At 35.7% G+C, this 18,605-nt stretch overlaps 1 protein-coding gene across 2 annotated transcripts in view; it reads left to right on the forward strand.

Moving 5' to 3' along the window:
* SMC1B (structural maintenance of chromosomes 1B) overlaps window positions 1–18,605 on the forward strand; it is a 73,002-nt gene that overhangs the window by 23,811 nt on the left and 30,586 nt on the right. For both annotated transcript variants that reach the window (XM_058568151.1, XM_058568152.1), the window contains exons 8-12: window positions 4,100–4,182; window positions 4,786–4,993; window positions 8,063–8,248; window positions 10,470–10,649; window positions 18,226–18,372. In XM_058568151.1, the coding sequence (XP_058424134.1) occupies window positions 4,100–4,182; window positions 4,786–4,993; window positions 8,063–8,248; window positions 10,470–10,649; window positions 18,226–18,372 (804 nt within the window). The remainder of the gene's footprint in view (window positions 1–4,099; window positions 4,183–4,785; window positions 4,994–8,062; window positions 8,249–10,469; window positions 10,650–18,225; window positions 18,373–18,605) is intronic.

The following is an 18,605-nucleotide window of genomic DNA, read 5'->3' on the forward strand; positions in this document are numbered from 1 at the left end:
GAGTATGATAATACACCAAGCATCTGGTCTTTCCCTCTCATGCCCATGACCTTCTTTTCTAAAGACTGAGAATTTCGCTGTAAAATTATTATGGCACGTTCAACAATAAGAACAAATTATCATATATTATGGACTCTCTGGGCCATCCTGAAAATGTGACCACCATTTCTAATAAGAATTGTGATGGGGAAATGGTTCTGAATTATATATACATTTGATTTATAAATGAATATTTGGAATTTAGAGGAAAAAATGTTTATTGATTACTTTTCTAGGCACTTTACATTTGCTAGACTCCTTTACATCTCACAACAATACTGTAGGGGTAGGTGTGTGCTCCAGGGTACAGATGAAGAAGCTGGAGGTTGGGATTTCAAAATGAAATATATCTCTATTTTTTTTTTTTTTTTGTGAGGAAGATCAGCCCTGAGCTAACATCTGATCCCAATCCTCCTCTTTTTTGCTGAGGAAGATTGGCCCTGAGCTAACATCTGTGCTCACCTTCCTCTACTTTATATGGGACGCCACCACAGCATGGCTTGACAAGCCATGCGTCAGTGCGCACCCAGGATCCGAATCTGCAAACCCCGTGCCGCCGAAGCGGAGCACGCTCACTTAACCGCTTGCGCCACCAGGCTGGCCCCTGAAATGTATCTCTAGAAATAGGTCTGACATTTTCTAGGAATAACAACAATAATATCATTGTAATGTAGTGTTTATTTGTACATACCTGTATATACCATTTATTTAATCTTCAAACAACTTATGAGGTAGATATTAATAGTATTATGTTCTCATCCTGGTTTTTTCTCTTTTCTATATTTTCTGCCTTGGTGATGGGTATTCTCATAGCTTTCAATATCCATCTGCTGATGACTCCCAAATTTGTATTTCTAGCTCAGACCTTCTAAATTCCAACATTATATATTCAGCTCCTTCCTCAGCATCTCCATTCTGGATGTTGAATAGACATCTCAAACTTAAGTCCCACACAGAAGTTCTGATATTCGTGCCCAAATGTGCCCTACACATAGTCTGTCCCATCTCGGGTGATGACAATTCAATCTTACTTGTTGCTCAGGCCAAAACCTTTAGAAGCCAACTTTGACTCTTTTGGGAAATTTTGTTGGCTCCACTTTCAAAATATACCAAAAATCTGATCACTTCTCTCCACTTCTACTGCTATCACCCTGATCCAAGTCACCAACTATTTGTTTAGAGCAATGTAGTATCCTACTAAATTTCCCTGCTTCCACTCTTGTCTCCTCCGCAGTAGTCTCAGCACAGCAGCCAAAGTGATGCTTTTAACATCTAAGTCAGATCATGAATCTTGTTCTTTTTGAAGTCTGCCAGTGGCTCCCCATCGCACATAAAGTTTAAGTCAAGGACAAAGTCTTGCTTGCTCTTCCTGCCTCAATTTACCTCAAACCTCATTCTTTTCTATTCTCCCTCTTGTTCTCTCTGGTCTAGCTGTACTGGCCTTCTGGAACACATCAGACATATTTCTGCCTTAGGGCCTTTGCACTGGTTATTCCTCTGCCTGCAACCTGCTTTCCCTACATTTCTTCATTTTTAACTCCCTCACTTCCTGCAAGTCTTTGCTAAATGTTGCCTTATCAATGAGGCCTACCATGACTAGCCTGTTTAAAATTGTAGTCCCCACTGCACTTCTGCTCTCCTTACCCTGGCTCTGTTTTTCCCATGGCATTTATCTCCTAACATATTATTTAATTTACTTAGTATAGTTGTCTACCTTCCCCCCTAGAACGTGAACTCCACATGAGCAGGGATGTTTTCTGTTTTGTTTGCTGATACATCCCATGCTCTTAGAATAGTTCTTTATCTAGAGCAGATAATCAATAAATATTTGTTGAATTAATGAATTGTACAGATGAAGGAATTGAGGCACAAGATGGTTAAGTTAACTTGACTAAGTGGAGGAATTGGGATTTGATTCCAAACACTTTATCTCCAGAATGAATCTTCTTAACCCCTGTACTGTACTGCCTCTCATTTTAGTCTCTGTGATGTGGCAGGTGAACACATGAACAAATATGAAAGGTGTAGTGTATGAGAATCATGTGAGTAGAAGAGATGTCTTTTTGTGGAAGGAGAAAAACAAATGCACTAACAGCAGTAATTACTTTTAAAACACTTATATAATTTGTATCACATTATAAAATTATACCCTGATTTATGTGAATACCCATTGCACATTTTTACCTTTGTGCATGCTTAATTTTGGAAAAACCTACTCACCTTTACATGTTAAATTCTGTAGTTACCCACACCACAAAGCCTTCCCTGGCCCTTCTTTTCTTCCCACCCCACCAAAAAAACCCTGAAAATAATTTCTTCCTCATCTAATCACCCATTGTTCTTAATCTGTATCTGTCTAAGGGCTTTTATCAGATTGGAGAAAAAGTAAAGTTAATTGGTATAGCTCTACTAGACTGGAAGCTTCTTAAAGGCAGGATTCATAATAGTGTCCATTGTAAACCTTGTACTTAGTAGATATCAGTAAGTATTGATTGAATTGCTGTTGTGTTCTGAATACAAAAACACTGATAGAAGAAGAAATAACGTGTCAGAGTGGAGAGAAATGGAGACATCTGTACCCATATTCAGTTTCCCACAGGACTGGTGACTCCCTTTCCCGGACAGGAAGGGCTTTAACTTTCCACGGATCCTGAGATGGCTAGGTGCTGGGCAGTGGTTGTTTTCCCAGACAATTAACATAATCAGCTGGCATCTCATATCCAGAATGCCCGGTACCAAGGCAGTCTGATTAGTGCCCATTATGTGTCCAGCGGTGCACCCGGGCCCTGACACACCTCCCTGTGGGATGATGAGAAGAAAGGGGACCTTCTCTCTTGTTGATCCTGGCCTTTTACATTTTCTCCAATAAAGCCTATTCTTCAACCTGAGCCATGTCTGAAGTTTATTCTGAGCCCTTTGCATAGCAGGTAGTGACCCCTAAGAGACCCACCTGGCGTATTAAATAATGACCACAAAGGGGCCCATCTGGCACGACACAAGCCCTGGGAGTGGGCAGAGTAAAGGCAGAGGCAGGTGTTCTCAGTTGACTAAACTTGGTATTCCTCATTAACTAATCTTGTCTTTTCCTCTTTGAATAGAATTCTTCAGTAAGTTAATAGAATTTCAATATGGGGACTCTAATTTCAAAATGTGTGAGTTCCTTCAGAAAAGGAACTGTGTCTTGCTCATTTTTATAACCCTGGCACCTAGTGCACTAGATGTTTGTTGAGTGAATTTGTGTGATAAATGAGTAAAATGAGATAATTATCTTCATGGAATATGTTGGTCGTTTTCCACTTGAAAACTGGTATTTCTTCTCTTTCCTGGTGTTATATACTGAAAAAGAATTGTGTTTTTTACTTTTGTACACTTCTGGTTTTAGGTCACTTAGTAATGGAGTAAGACAGATTAATCTTGCTATGGTGCACAGGATGAATTAGACAGGGGAAAGGTTAAAGACATGAAGCCAATTAGAGACTACCACAGTACTTGGATTTAGCGATAAAGTGAATGGAGCAAGACTTTTGTGAAGTCCTCCTTCCACAAGCCTAAAGTTGCCTTGTAGGTTCCTATACTATTACAACACAAAGCCACTCCACTGAAATTACTTATTTGTCTCTTTCACCAGACCTTAGTCCTTGAGGACAGGGACTCAATCCTGTTTAGTGTTATATCTCTAGTTTCTAGCACATACTAGCCAGTGAATAAATATTTATTGAATGAATTCATTTGAGGGACTGATAAGAACTATGTATAGATATTTGAAAATAATCCCCTGGGAGTTTGAAGTTGCCAGAGTAAACTTGTTGGAGATCAGATATCTAGTAAATTGTGGAGCCAGGATTTGAACCCTGATTCTTATAACCTCAAAGCTCTATACCATACTGCCTTTTCAAAATTAAAATTTGCTCCTATGAGTATTTTTATATAGTTATATTTGATATATTTCAAATTTAGAACAACTTGAGATATAGTAAGTTCTAGGCATATAGTGAAAAATAATCAATTTTATTTGTTTGGAGTTGCTATAATTGATTTTAGGTTTCATTTTTTATTTTAGGAAAATCTAAAACAAATAAAAGAACAAATAGAAGATCATAAAAAACGAATAGAGAAGTTGGAGGAGTATACAAAAACATGCATGTACGTATAGTAAAAAAAATTCCTTGCAGCTTTCGTATATCTCAGAGGTCTGGTATATTTGTGGTATATTCATCAAATGCATGCTTCCACTGTATCATAATGTTCTCACTCCTCCATTGTTTTTCATTTCATTGTAGATAATTAAAATTCATACTTAACCACATAAGTAAATAAAATATTTAAGTTTTGAAAATATAAATCTTTACCAGTGGTGAAACTTAAAACTTTCTTTTTGTATTGATATTTTATAATAAAAGCTATGTCATGAAAGCTGGTATAACCTAAGTATTCTACCAGTAAGAATTTCTTTTTAATTGATGTTTAGTTATTAAGCTCATGATGATTGCTCTGATATATACAGTGATTTATCCTTATGATTTTGGTATCCAGAAATATGTATCTTTTGAATCAACAAAGAATAATCAAAATCTCTTTTGCCCGTGTCTGTGCTATGTTCATTTTATTGTATCTTTCATCATTTAATATTGATAGAGCACTATTTCATTCCCCTGCAATGCCAGACCAAAGTGTATCATATCTTGTAATTCCTAAATTTTGGTTTTTCTTTTTGCTATATAATTTGCTGTTGTTATTGTTATGTAGGGATTGCTTGAAAGAGAAAAAACAGCAAGAGGAAACTCTAGTGGATGAAATTGAAAAGACGAAATCAAGAATGTCTGAAGTTAATGAAGAGTTGAATCTTATTAGAAGTGAATTGCAGAATGCTGGAATTGATTACCATGAGGGAAAACGTCAGCAAAAGAGAGAAGAGGTTCTGGAACACCTTAAAAGACTTTACCCAGACTCGGTGGTAATTGGAAATGAATAGTTAATTGAACCAAAAAGGCTAAGCTTTCTTCTTTGGGATTAAAAATGTTACCATTATTAGGAAGCAGAATTATTCAGAAATCTTTTATGTTTGATAATTTATTTATATTTAAAATATAATAGTAAATAATTGGAGTAACATGTAAATAACTTCCAGTAGTGTCTATAGATAAGTAATTATTGGGGAAAAACATTGACATTGAACACATTACCCAGAAGGTCCAAGTTGTGGCCATATCCTCAAAGGACATAGGTACCATGAAGTAGTCTGGTTCCCTCCAGACACAAAGCCTCAAATTTCATGTTCTTCATGGTTTCAAATTTTTTTAAATATATTTTCAGCAGACATCATTGGCATACTTTTGAAACAATGAAATTTTATTCTCTAAATCTGACTACATCCAGTATTGCTAGTGTATTTTGTTAACCCCAGTACAGCAATATCTAACCTATTGCTTGGGGTGCCAACTTCACAGAAGTATTTCCTTTGGTATTAGGGTCTGGCATATCACTCTTGCCACTAACACCCAGTATACACTGTGCAGTCCTTATTTTATGAGGGTGTATTTTCAGCATTTGACACTGTTATGCACTTGCACTGTTTGAAATACCTGTCCATTGGCCTCCATGATACCACACTCTCCTGGTTTTCCTCTTTCACTTGGCCACCCCATCTTACTCTCCTTCACAGCATCCTTTTTGACTTTCTGGCTCTTAAACATTGGTCTTGACTTCTAGATAATGATGGAGGAGTAAGGCTGGATCACAGAATCCTTCCCCCACTACCAAACAAAATGACAAAAACTAGTAAAATACTAGTTCAACAACCAAAGAAAGGGGCTCATTCATCTAATGCCATAAACTTCAGAAAATGGTAACAGTCCAGGATTTAAAAAAAAAAATTGAGATATAGCATTGCTTGTTCTTAACTCTGCAGTAGACAAACTGATGAATTGGTTAATTCCTGAGAATTCTCACCTAATATCCCTTAATCTCTCAAGAAGCAAACTCATATGAATTTGTTTCCTTTTGATTAAAAAAAACTGGTGAATCAGGGAACGTGAACCTCTGATGCTCTTAGATGGAAGTGAAAGCTCTAGGCCTCTTCATTAAATTGAGAGGCCAGTTCAAAGCCCTCTCCCAAAAATGGGATTTGTCCTTCCCCAAGGTAGAGGAATCTTGGTAGGGGATATTTAATTAAAAACTCAGAAGAAAGAGAAAAACTCAGGTGTTGAAACAAACATATGCAGAGCCTTAGCTCAGCTGTCACTTACCCCTGCCCTCCTTAGGTGATAGGAAATAGATCAGAAAATACTTAGAAGATAGAACAGAAAATACTTCATCTATTAACTGTTGCTCAGAGATAACCATCTCAGTTCTAGGTGAGCCAGTCAAAATAAGTTATCCATCACAGCAAATGAAAGGTCTAAACAGAACTGCCTGCATTAAACATAAGCAAGGTGAAAAGAATCAATATGGCAGCTATAGATACATAGAATAATAAAGAGAAAGAATAATTTAAAAAACATTTAGAAGTCAAAAAGCCTAGTCTGAAAGAAGGTTACAGAACAAAATCCCCCATAAGTGTTTTATGCTATGGACAATTTAACAAGAACTTGAATTCATAAAACCAGATTCAAATATGAGCTAAAACAGAATAAAATAAAAAGGAAAATGTAGAGCTAAGAAAACAAATCAAGAACGAACTTTATTACTGAGCTAATAAATAAATTGCAAGTAGCAAGGAATGAGTTACACAGCTGAAAATCAAATTACTAACCTATAAGTTAGGCTTCCGTTAATCACAGGTGAATGGAGAAGAAAAAACAAAGAACAAGATAATAAATATTAAAGACAAATGGTGATCTATCATAAAGAAATTGGTATTCCTGAAGTAGAACCTAGAAATGAAGAAAGAGTCTAAAGATATAAAGTTGAATCTTTAGATATTCTAGGGAACATTGATACAGGACTGTTGACATACTGACATTTTCTAGGAAACTTTTTGAACTTCAGTCTAATTCTTGACCATTCTTCAGATCTCAGCTCAAATAACACTTCTTCGTGGGAAGCCTTCCCTGACTTCTCAGGTCAAATTGGCCCCTGTTGTATACTCTCAGAGCACTCTGTGCTTTATCATAGTGTCTATTATAACTTTATTTTGTACATACATATAATTATTGATTATTTGTATCTTTCTTCCCTACTAGTTCCTTGAGGTCAGAGAGTGTCTGTTTTGTTCAGTAATATTTACCCAGTTTCTAGCTCAGTACCTGCATGGAGTAGGTGCCTCATATTTTCTTATTTAATAAATAATGAGGGCCGGCCCCGTGGCTTAGCGGTTAAGTGTGCGCGCTCCGCTGCTGGCAGCCTGGGTTCAGATCCCGGGTGTGCACCAATGCACACTTGTCTGGCCATGCTGAGGCCGCGTCCCCCATACAGCAACTAGAAGGATATGCAACTATGACATACAACTATCTACTGGGGCTTTGGGGGAAAAATAAAAAAATAAATAAAATTATAAAAAATAAATAAATAATGAAATGGATGAATATTATTTAATTACCGTAGCTTTGTAAAATATTTTAATATCTTGATAAGGCTAGTCCCTCCTCATTACTCTTTTTAAATGAAGTGTGACACACCTAAATGGATATTTCATAAAGAAACTTATGTCTCTTTGAATGAAACTGTTAAATTATGATGTTTATAGGGCTGGCCCTGTGGCTTAGCGGTTAAGTGCACACGCTCCGCTGCTGGCGGCCCGGGTACAGATCCCGGGCGCGCACCGAGGCACCACTTCTCTGGCCATGCTGAGGCTGAGTCCCACATACAGCAACTAGAAGGATGTGCAGCTATGACATACAACTATCTACTGGGGCTTTGGGTGAAAAAAATAAATAAATAAAAATTAAAAAAATTAAAATTATGATGTTTATAATCTTATAAAATTAGTTTTTGGTCTATGCTGCTTTGTTACATTAGAAAACAATGAATTATATGTTCCTCACTAATGTATTTCTTTTTCTCTCCTTTTTTGAAACCTGCTAAGTTTGGAAGACTACTTGACCTGTGTCATCCTATTCATAAGAAATACCAGCTGGCTGTTACTAAAGTTTTTGGCCGGTACATGGTTGCCATTGTTGTAGCCTCTGAGAAGGTAGCAAAAGATTGTATTCGATTTCTGAAGGAGGAAAGAGCTGAACCTGAGACATTCCTTGCTCTAGATTACCTTGATGTAAGAAATTTGTAATGTTTACTATTTAGAAGTGATAAAATCTTGTCTTTTAGGGGCTGGCCTGGTGGCGTAGTGGTTAAGTACCTGTGCTCTGCTTCAGTGGCCGGGGGTCGGCAGGTTCAGATCCCAGCCGTGGACCAGCGCACCTCTCATCAAGCCATGCTGTGGAGGCATCCCATATACAAAATAGAGGAAGATGGGCACAGATGTTAGCTCAGGGCCAAGCTTCCTCAGCAAAAAGAGGAAGATTGGCAACAGATGTTAGCTCATGGCCAAGCTCCTTCACACACACAAAAAAATCTCGTCTTTTAAAGTATGTCTTGATTGCTTAAAACTATGGTGGTGATTGAAAAACATCATAGCTTGGATGCCAGTTAGTCAGTCATTCAAATGGTTGGTGTTAATACATTGGCAGGCAAAGAATAATGTTAAGTGGGTGCTGTCTTTCTTGACTTCATATCATTTCTTCCTAATCTAGTTTTGCCATAGGTCTACCTTGATGATTTTCAGGACATTGCTCTAGCGGTGCACCACTCTGCCAACTAGCCAGCAATTTATTTTGTTCTATAGCAAAGTATAGGAGATGGATGAGACATATGGTCTTGTCGGTGAAATGCCAACCCAGAGTCTCAGTTGTAAATATGTGATCCAGTAAATACGTGTTAGCTCTTTATGGAGTAGGCTAAATTTTGAGCCTTGAGGTAGGTATTGAGAGGCCTTAGAGTATCCAGAGTCTAAATTCCTGAGGCAAGAACTCTGTCATTGTCATGATTGATATCCTTCAGTGATTTTTTTATTGCCTGCTAAAGAAAACACTTGGTCCAGCTTTCAAGACCCTAAACTGTAGGCAGGGTGCATAGTGGTTAAGAGCACATGCCTTACATTTGGACTGACCTGAGTTTGAATTTTAGCCACATTTCTAATTAGTTCTCACTGATTTGTCCTGAATTTTTCTGAGCTTCTGTTTCTTCATATGTGAAGTTGAGGAATTAGTCCTTACCTTATTGGATTATTGCAAGGAATCATTACATGTAGAGCACCTAGCACAGTGCCTGGTACAGAGGAGGAGCTCAGCAAACACTAGCTGGGTACTAATGGTCCAGACTTGCCTTTTGTACTTCCACATTTTTGCCTATACCTTCTGCCCACTAAAACTACTTAACCTAATTCATCTGCCTGTTAAATCCTGTTTTACTTATGTCATGCTGAAGATTTTTTTCAAGGCACATCCATTTTTAAAAAGTCTAATACAGGGGACCAGCCTGGTGGTATAGTGGTAAAGTTCACGCACTCTGCTTTGGCAGCCCAGGGTTCACAGGTTCAGATCCTGGGTGTGGACCTATGCACCACTCATCAAGCCATGCTGTGACAAATGTCCCACATATAAAGAGGAGGATGGGCACGGATGTTAGCCCAGGGCCAATCTTCCTCAGCGAAAAGAGGAGGATTGGCGATAGATGTTAGCTCAGGGCTAATCTTTCTCACCGAAGGAAAAAAAAAAAATCTAATACAGAAGTGTATGAAATATAAAGGAAGTACTCCTACCCCTTCTCAATGCCCAATTCCTTAATCATAAGTACTTTAGATTGCTTTCATACATACAAATTTACATAAATATATATTCCTAAGTGTATACACACACACACACACACACACACACACATTTTGGTTGTATATAGGATTCTTGCTTTGTTTTGTTTTACAAAAATGAGATCATACTTGCTGTTTTTCAGTAATACTTGCTGTTTTTCAGTAATACATTGCAGACATTTTCTGATCTATTTATAGACCCAATGTAAAAGTCATAGCAAAGAAAGTCTGAAGGCTTTTCTGATCATTTAAGGCTAAAATGATTTTTTGTGTTCCGTGATGTTATGCCATTCTTTTGACACATATGTAAATGGGTATTATCTCCTACTAGATTTTATGATTTTGAGAACATGGAGCACTTCTCATGCATTGCTTTGTCCCAGATAGTGACAGAGTTGAATCTGGAAATTATATCTTCTGGCTTTTGATGAAGTGTACTTTTTAAAAATATTACATGAGCCAATGGTGGGATATAGTTCATCAGATTCTTGTCAAACTTTTATTGTGTATAAGTGCATACTATTAATCTTTTGCTGTCACACTTACATATATTTTTTGAGAAAGAATGTACTGAGTAATTGGTGTTTATTTTAGTGTATCTAATATATCAAGTATTTTTTAAACCTTTTAGATCAAGCCAATCAATGAAAGATTAAGGGAGATTAAAGGCTGTAAAATGATGATTGATGTCATAAAGACTCAGTTTCCTCAGCTGAAGAAAGTAATTCAGTTCGTTTGTGGAAATGGCCTAGTCTGTGAGACTGTGGAAGAAGCAAGGCATATTGCGTTTGGTGGACCTGAAAGACGGAAAGTAAGAGGCTGATTGCACTTGGGTAATTTGAAGCTGCATTTATAAAACTAACACATTACACGTTCACAAATATTTATATATGCTTTTTCATATGTTCTCTTTTATAAGGAAAACTTACATAGAACTTAAGATGGTTATGGCTTCAGTAGTTTTTATAATGTTCAGTTGAGTTTTCAAAAAATTAACTTTGGTAGCATTTCCAATATCATAAATTATATTTTGGAAATTAGATTTATTGTAATAACAGCCTAAAGCAGTTAATTTTTTTTCACTTTATATGCAATAAATGTCCTTGCTGAATTTTGGATTTTCCCTGCATTTGCGTATATACTACATGTGTTTCTGAATACAAGGAAAGACTTTAGGTGCTTATTTTACATTCTGGGTTAATTTTTCCATAGCTTAATGGAGATACTAACTGTCCTTTTATATATTCAAGGTTTTAACACATTTGAAGTTATAGAAACAGCACAATTGAAATGAGGTTACTGAATACTAATCTCTCAATTTATTATTGAAAATAAATACTGTTTTACTCTCAGTTGAATAGAGTTTGTATTTAGTTCAGCAATGTTAAATCCTCAAAATATCTGATACAGTTTTTTTTTTAACTACATTTATGATGAAGTGTGATATAGTGCCTAAGGGCATAAGCTATGAAGTAAGACCAGTGATGCTACTTAGTAATTAATTATGTAACTTAAGGCAAGTTTCTAAGCCTCTAATTTAGTTTTCTCATCTAAAATTAGAGAAATAATAGTACTTATTTCATAGTTATAAGGATTAAATTAAATAATGACATGCAAAATGCTATTATAGTGCGTAGCAAATAGCTCTCAAAAAGTGAGATTCATTTTTTTGTTTACTAATCGATTAACACATTTGATCTGGAATGTCCAGAATTGCAAATTAACACAAATCAAGCTATTTTTATGAAAGGTAGGAATTTCTAGGATTAAATGTTTTGACTTGTCTAACATGATTAACTTCTCATACATTTTAGTACTTCTATCAATAATGATCTTAATGATAATGCTGTCACTGTCTGAGTAATCACTCATTGATTTTTACATATTAAATTTAAGCAGGTGTAATAAGTGAGCTACTAAGGTATCTTCCTTATTTTGCTACCTAATTAACTATGCTAAAATTGGTTTTTGTATATTTCTAAAATATATTTTATAAAATTGATTTTTGAAGATTTTTATGGTCAATTTAAAGAAGTCACATGAAGACTGTTTATTTCTTCCTTCAATCAACAAATTTTTATGGTTTCTATCTTGTTCACAGTAACATGCCTTTTAGGCTATATCTTGTTCTCATCGTTATTTCAAAATTTTAATCAGCTTTATTTGTCTTATTTGTATCTTAAGTATATTCCAGGAACCTTTATCTTCTTCCTATTATTATTATTCCACTTAAAGAATTTTCTCTGTGTTTTAGGATATATAAAACATTTGGATAGATGTCACATTTTCACAGAAATCATCTTTTTTCTTCAATTTGTGCTTTTGGTTTTCCATGTACTTGGTATCTTTCCATAGATTTGATAGCATGTTTTAGAACTTTCTTTATTCAAACACTGCAAGTGACATCACAAAATGATATTTTGGTTAGTTTATAAACTATATATAGTATATATAAACTACATAGTATAAATTATAGCAATTCTAGCTGTAGTTTGGTCATCAAGATTTTTATCATAACTCAATTTTTAAATATTTTTAAAATTTATGTAACAAAATTTTAAAATCTGAAATCTCTTTAAATACATGTGCTTATTCCATCCATTCCCCTTAAGCAGGGAAACAACAGTTATTTGCTTCTTTTTCCCATAGACTGGATGGTTGTTACTCTAAAACATATAGAAAGATCTGTTTATGCTTTGTCCTTTTAATATGGTGTAGGAAAAAAAACAGACCCAGAAAGATGTCATTAACTAGCTGGATAATTTGTGAAAAGATCGTTTTTCCAAAAATTACCCACATTAAACAAGAGAGAGTAAAAATGCAGGGTACAGTAAGTTAGAAAAACTGGATACCATCTGGAATAAAATGTAGTTGAATCTAAACTTCATACCTTATATCAGAATATATTCCAGATGTATTAGAAATATAAATGTAAAAAATGAAACTATAAGGGTACTAAGAGAAACTCTGGGAAATTTTTTCTTAGTCTCAGAGATAGTAAGGCCTTTCCAATATGACAAAAATCCTAGAAGCTATAAAAGATGGGTAAATTCACATAAACATAAAAAATTTCTGCATGACAAAAGCCACCATAAGCAAAATCAAAAGACATAGCAAACCAGGGAAAATATTTGCAACTCAGAGTCAAGAGCAAATTTTCCTACAAATCCATAAGGAAAAGAACAAAAATAAAGTGGAAAAAAGGACAGAAGATATGAACAAACTTATTTTTATAAAAGGAAATATAATTATTCTTAAATATGAAAACTCATCCTAGCTTAAAATATGGGAGATGCCCATTAAAACTGCGCGGAAATACTCTTTTCACCTGTCAGATTGATCAACATCAAAAAGTTTGATAACAGTTTATGGGGAAAGAGGCCCTTCCATTCATTGCTGTGGAAGTGTAAATTTGTATCAGCTCTGTGACGAGCAATTCTACCAGTCATAATTTTTAGGAACTTCGCGTACAGGTTAATTCACGCGTATTTGAGATAATGTGTATATAAAATTTACTCATTGAACCATTGTGTGTAACGGAAAAATTGGAAGCAATCCATAGAAGACTAGTTCAATAAAATTATAATACGTTCATAGAATGGGATACTCTGCAACCTTAAATAAGAGCAAAGCTCTTTATATACAAGTGTGAGACAATCTCTAAGATACATTCAGTTAAAAAAATAGTAATATGTAGACTAGTGTGTAGTATGTTACCATTTGTGTAAAAAATGGGGAAAGAAGAGATGTATGCATGTATTTGTTGATACATAAGAAATTGATAGCGTTGATTACCCCTGGCGAGAGTAACTGGGTGGTGGGGCCCAGGGATGCCAGAAAAATTTTTCACTCTCTATTCTTTTATATCTTTTGGATTTTGAACCATGTGAATATGTTACCCATTCAGAAATAAAAGAAAATGTTAAAGTATATTATTTTTCATACCAATGAAAGGCAACTTAAATAATATGTATAATCTGCATAACACAAAAATTATAAAAGAATCTACCTTAGCAGCTTGTAACACTGAAACAATATTTCTTGAAACAGTTGAAGTTGGTTCAGTGGAGTGGTTGGTTATCCCGGAGGACAAATTTTTAATGCCAAAGAATTCATTCATTGTCTAGACCATACTCTCTGGAACTTTTATTTAATGCTATTTAAAATTCCTTCAACTCCTTATTTTACGTGAGATCCTAGTTCCACTAGCCAAGGTATTTTTCAGGAATGTAACCCCCAAGGTAGGCAAGGGATTACTGCACTGAGCAACTAATGTAAGCTGTAAGTTAAGGAAATTGCATGCTGGAAATAAAAATTATAGTCTTTCCAGAATAGGAATTTGACTGTAAATCAAATGAAAATAGGTTATTTGAGACTGTATTTACTTTTAGAAGAAATAAATTGTTTTAATAAACCTAGAAACTATTGGAAAAAACCTAAGATCCATAACTCTTAAAATTGTTGCCCACTACGTTTTTAGAATTGGAGGAGGTATGTAATATGATGGTTAAGAACATGGACATAGATGTTTAACCAACTTGGATTTTAGTCCCTGTGTATGGCCTTAGACAAGTTCCTTAATATCTTTAAGCCCTGATCTATACAATAGAAATAATATCTACCTAGCATGGTTGTGAACATAGAATCAAATAGCATATATGCACTGTTTCAAGCACATTATGTGCAAAAGTAAATGGTTGCAATAACAACAGTAGCAGCCAACCAAGCAATAAAATGAAAAGAAAATCATTGTACCCCTTGCTCAAAGAGGGCAAGTTAACTTGCCCAAGTATCACGGCTGGCAAGACAGAGTTTGCACTAAAGTCCACGTATATTATGGTAGATTCTTACTAGCTCAAAGTTCTTGATATACTTCTGTCTCTTCTCTCCAAGCCAGTCCACATGGTTTGTTTTCTTTTGTGTTATGTTTGGTTTTTATACATCAGAAATACAAGTTATAAATGTTTAGTTTAGAAAATTTTGGAAAATAGAAGCTCAAAAAGGAAAAAAACAAACTATACCTAACTTGTCCCCTAGAATAGAGTTGCTAGATAAAATATTTGGACATACTTACACTAAAAAATTATTTGTTGTTTATCTGCAATTCAAATTTAACTAGACATCCTGTATTTTTATTTGCTAAATCTGGCAACCATACCCTGGAAAGATCTAGTGAGTATTATAGTATATATATCATATTTGATAATCAACTATATCACTTGTAACCTTTGTAGGTGTTGTTTTTATATGTATAATTGGGCCTTTACTATGAGATCAAATATATATTTATTAAACTTTTCTTCATTTTTAAAAATGATATCACTTCTATATTTTAATTTTAGTCTGATTCATTTTGATGTATATTGTTAGATGTAAGTATTAGCTTTTTTCCCCCAAATGGTTAATTACCTGTCCCAACATATATTGAATAATTTTTTTTACCTACTTATTTAACTGAATTCAGTGATTTCTCATAATAGCCTAAATTATTTATATTTTGTTCTTTTTTCACTTTGTATAATTTATTATCTCTAATTATTTGTAGCTATCTTATTGTATTATTATTATAATAATCTTCATTATAATATATAAAAGAATCTAATTTCTTTTAGAAAATAATCAAGATATACATTATAAATAAATAAATATTAGCCCGCAGGCACTGTAAAATCAGCATGGCTAAAACTAAATTCAGGGGCCGACCCGGTGGCGCAAGTGGTTAAGTGTGCACGCTCCACTTCGGCGGCCTGGGGTTCACAGGTTCGGACGCCGGGCGCCCACTGATGTACGGCTTGTCAAGCCCTGCTGTGGCGGCGTCCCATATGAAGTGGAGGAAGATGGGCACAGATGTTAGCTAAGGGCCGATCTTCCTAAGCAAAAAAAGAGGAGGATTGGCATTGGATGTTAGCTCAGGCCTGATCTTCCTCACAAAAAAAAAGAAAAAAAACATTAAATAAATAAACAAAAATAAAAATAAATTCATGTTCTTCTTTCTACATCTTGATCTCTCTCCTGTATTCTTTAATTCTTGGTACCACTATTGTAGCCAAATGAAATTCTGGTTTTTCTTCAAGGATTTCCTCATAACCTCTATAATCCTCAGGCTTTTCTGATTATAGCTCAATATTTCTCAACTCTTTTTCCTTTTCTTCACCATAGATATTGGCTGATTTCATACCATCACCTCTGGCTTCCCTTGGACCAATCCTTTTACCAAATAATTGCCAGACTGCTCTGTTTAAAGCTCATATCTAACCATTTTTCTCTCCTATTTGCTGTTGAGCTGTTTGGTGCTACTTCCCCCAGCCCCTCTACAAGCCCCATCAGTCCTCAATTGCATTTGATCCACTTTCTACCTGTGATGGCGTTACGAAGAGCTCCAGGATCTGGCCTTTCTACTAGCCTCATCTCTAAGTTAGTCCTTAACTCTTGCTTTACTTTCTAGGAATTCTAAATTCTTTATGTTCCCTCTTTCTCCATCCCACCCCTGTGACACATGCACACACACAATCCGTTTTATGTATCCATGCCCCACTACCAACATTCCACCACTGCCTTTTCCCTGGCTACCTCCTACCTATCTGTTGCCTGCTTAATATCCCTCTCCCTTTCTTCCTTACTAACAGAACCTTGATCTTATTGTGTAACTATCTAGGAGGGGCCATTGGATCTAAATAGCAATCATTAGTAGACCTGTCAGGCAAGTTTCTTAATTGGCCCCTTTTTACCCGTTCTCTCCCTTTGTTTCTTCTTTCTTGAAGCACAGACACAATAGCTGGAGCTCTAGAAGTCATCTTGGACTATAAAATGACTTTGAAGATTGTCATATAAGAGCCACTGACACATATCACTAGTGACACACAGTGTAAATGTAAAGTAAGCTTTCTTGAGAACAACTTAAATGCAGAGAAGCAGTGGAGCCTACGTGGTTCCTCAGCTTTCATTCCATAGAGGTGTGCTTTGGCCAGGCAAAAGCAGCTTGAGTTATAAGTGTTCCAGGAGAGGGAAGCTGCCTCCATATGACCTGACATTTTTATGGAGAGGTCGGAGGAATAAATTGAGAATGTAACAATGGGCTTCCTGGTTAGGGAAGCCACCTTCCAGACCAGAGCTTACCTATAGGAGTTCGGTTTCCATGCTGCTGCTCTTGGTATCCGGTAGAGATCTAGTATTCTTCCAAAGAGCCAGTTCCAACCTGATGAGCAAACTCATTGCCAAGCTAACAATTGGGAGGGAAGGGAGGCCCCAAGGCCTTCCAGAAAGTAAAAAGCCTGTCTCCCTTGAGGGGTAATCCAAGTACTAAGGATGGTAGAGCAATGTTACAGAAGGAGTCTGGGTTTTTGTTAACTATGGAGCCACCACACAGACCCTGTGGTCTTACTCTGTTGTTGTGAGAGAAATAAACCAAGTTTTCTGTTAAATATAGCTAATTTAATTCTAACTAGTACCTCTGATAAGGTACTATAAAAGTCTTTACCTCTTCAGAAAGCCTTCTGTGGACTTCCGGACTGGGTTGTAACCCCCCCGTTTTATGCTTCCAGATTCCTCTAAGTATGTTTCTATCTTCTCATCACTTTATGTTGTAGTGATATGTTTATATGTTTCTTTTACCTACTAGCATGACTCCCTGGGGGTCAGTATCATATTTCACTCCCTTTGGTCACTCCAGTCCCCAGTATAGAATGTCTCAAGCATAACAGACACACAGGGAATGTTGATCTGAATGAAGGAATGAATGAGACTCCTGTTTGTTGGTTTTTTTAATCAGCTCACATTACATAGTTGTAGTCCTCCACGGGTGACCTCCTCCTGCTTTGACTAATTAGAAACATTTGCAAAACATTGAGAATTGTTTTCATTTAGTCCATAAAGCATATGCTTACTCAAGGGACTATAACCTTCAAGCTGTTTTATACTTTTGGCTCGATTTTTTTTCTTGGTCCCAGTTTCATATCCATTTTGGAGAATGGGATATTTTTGTATCCTATACTTACTAAGGCTGTTTTCATAATACGCCACTGACGTGATGTCCAATTCTTCAAAATACAGTATTATGTAATGCAAACTATTTGATATTAAATAGAAATATTCTTGGTTTTTGCTTCTTAATATTGAATGTGTTTGGAACTAATATACAATTTATTTGAACCTTTTTAATTCCTGCTAATTTGTTGCCTAGAATTGCTTTGAGCCTTAGCAAAACAGTTTCATATTTGAGATTTGTTTATTGGTTAGTGTCCCTTCATAAGCTAGGTATTTTATTAGTAAAGTTCAGTAAGTGGTTTTCCTCATCTACAAATTCTCAGCTGTAAAAATTGCCATATTATGTCCTATTTTTATCTTCTTTATTTACATTTATCCAAGGTAAAATATTTTTAACTTTACAGACAGTAGCTCTTGATGGAACATTATTTTTAAAATCTGGAGTGATCTCTGGAGGGTCGAGTGACTTAAAATACAAGGCTAGATGCTGGGATGAGAAAGAGTTAAAGAAGTTAAGAGACAGAAGAACCCAGTTAATCCAAGAATTAAAGGTAAATCCATGTTGTGAAAGTTGTGGAATACTAAGTAGAATAATTGTGTTTTTAAACTCACTTTTTTTGGTTAATAAAAGTACCACGCCTATAGTTTTAAAAAATTCAAATAATGTAGAATGGAATAAAGTAAGAAATAAAGGGGCCAGCCCCGTGGCTTAGCGGTTAAGTGCGCGTGCTCCGCTACTGGCGGCCCGGGTTTGGATCCCGGGCGTGCACCAACCCACCACTTC

This window comes from Diceros bicornis, chromosome 25 (assembly GCF_020826845.1).
Source record: "Diceros bicornis minor isolate mBicDic1 chromosome 25, mDicBic1.mat.cur, whole genome shotgun sequence".
Taxonomy (NCBI): domain Eukaryota; kingdom Metazoa; phylum Chordata; class Mammalia; order Perissodactyla; family Rhinocerotidae; genus Diceros; species Diceros bicornis.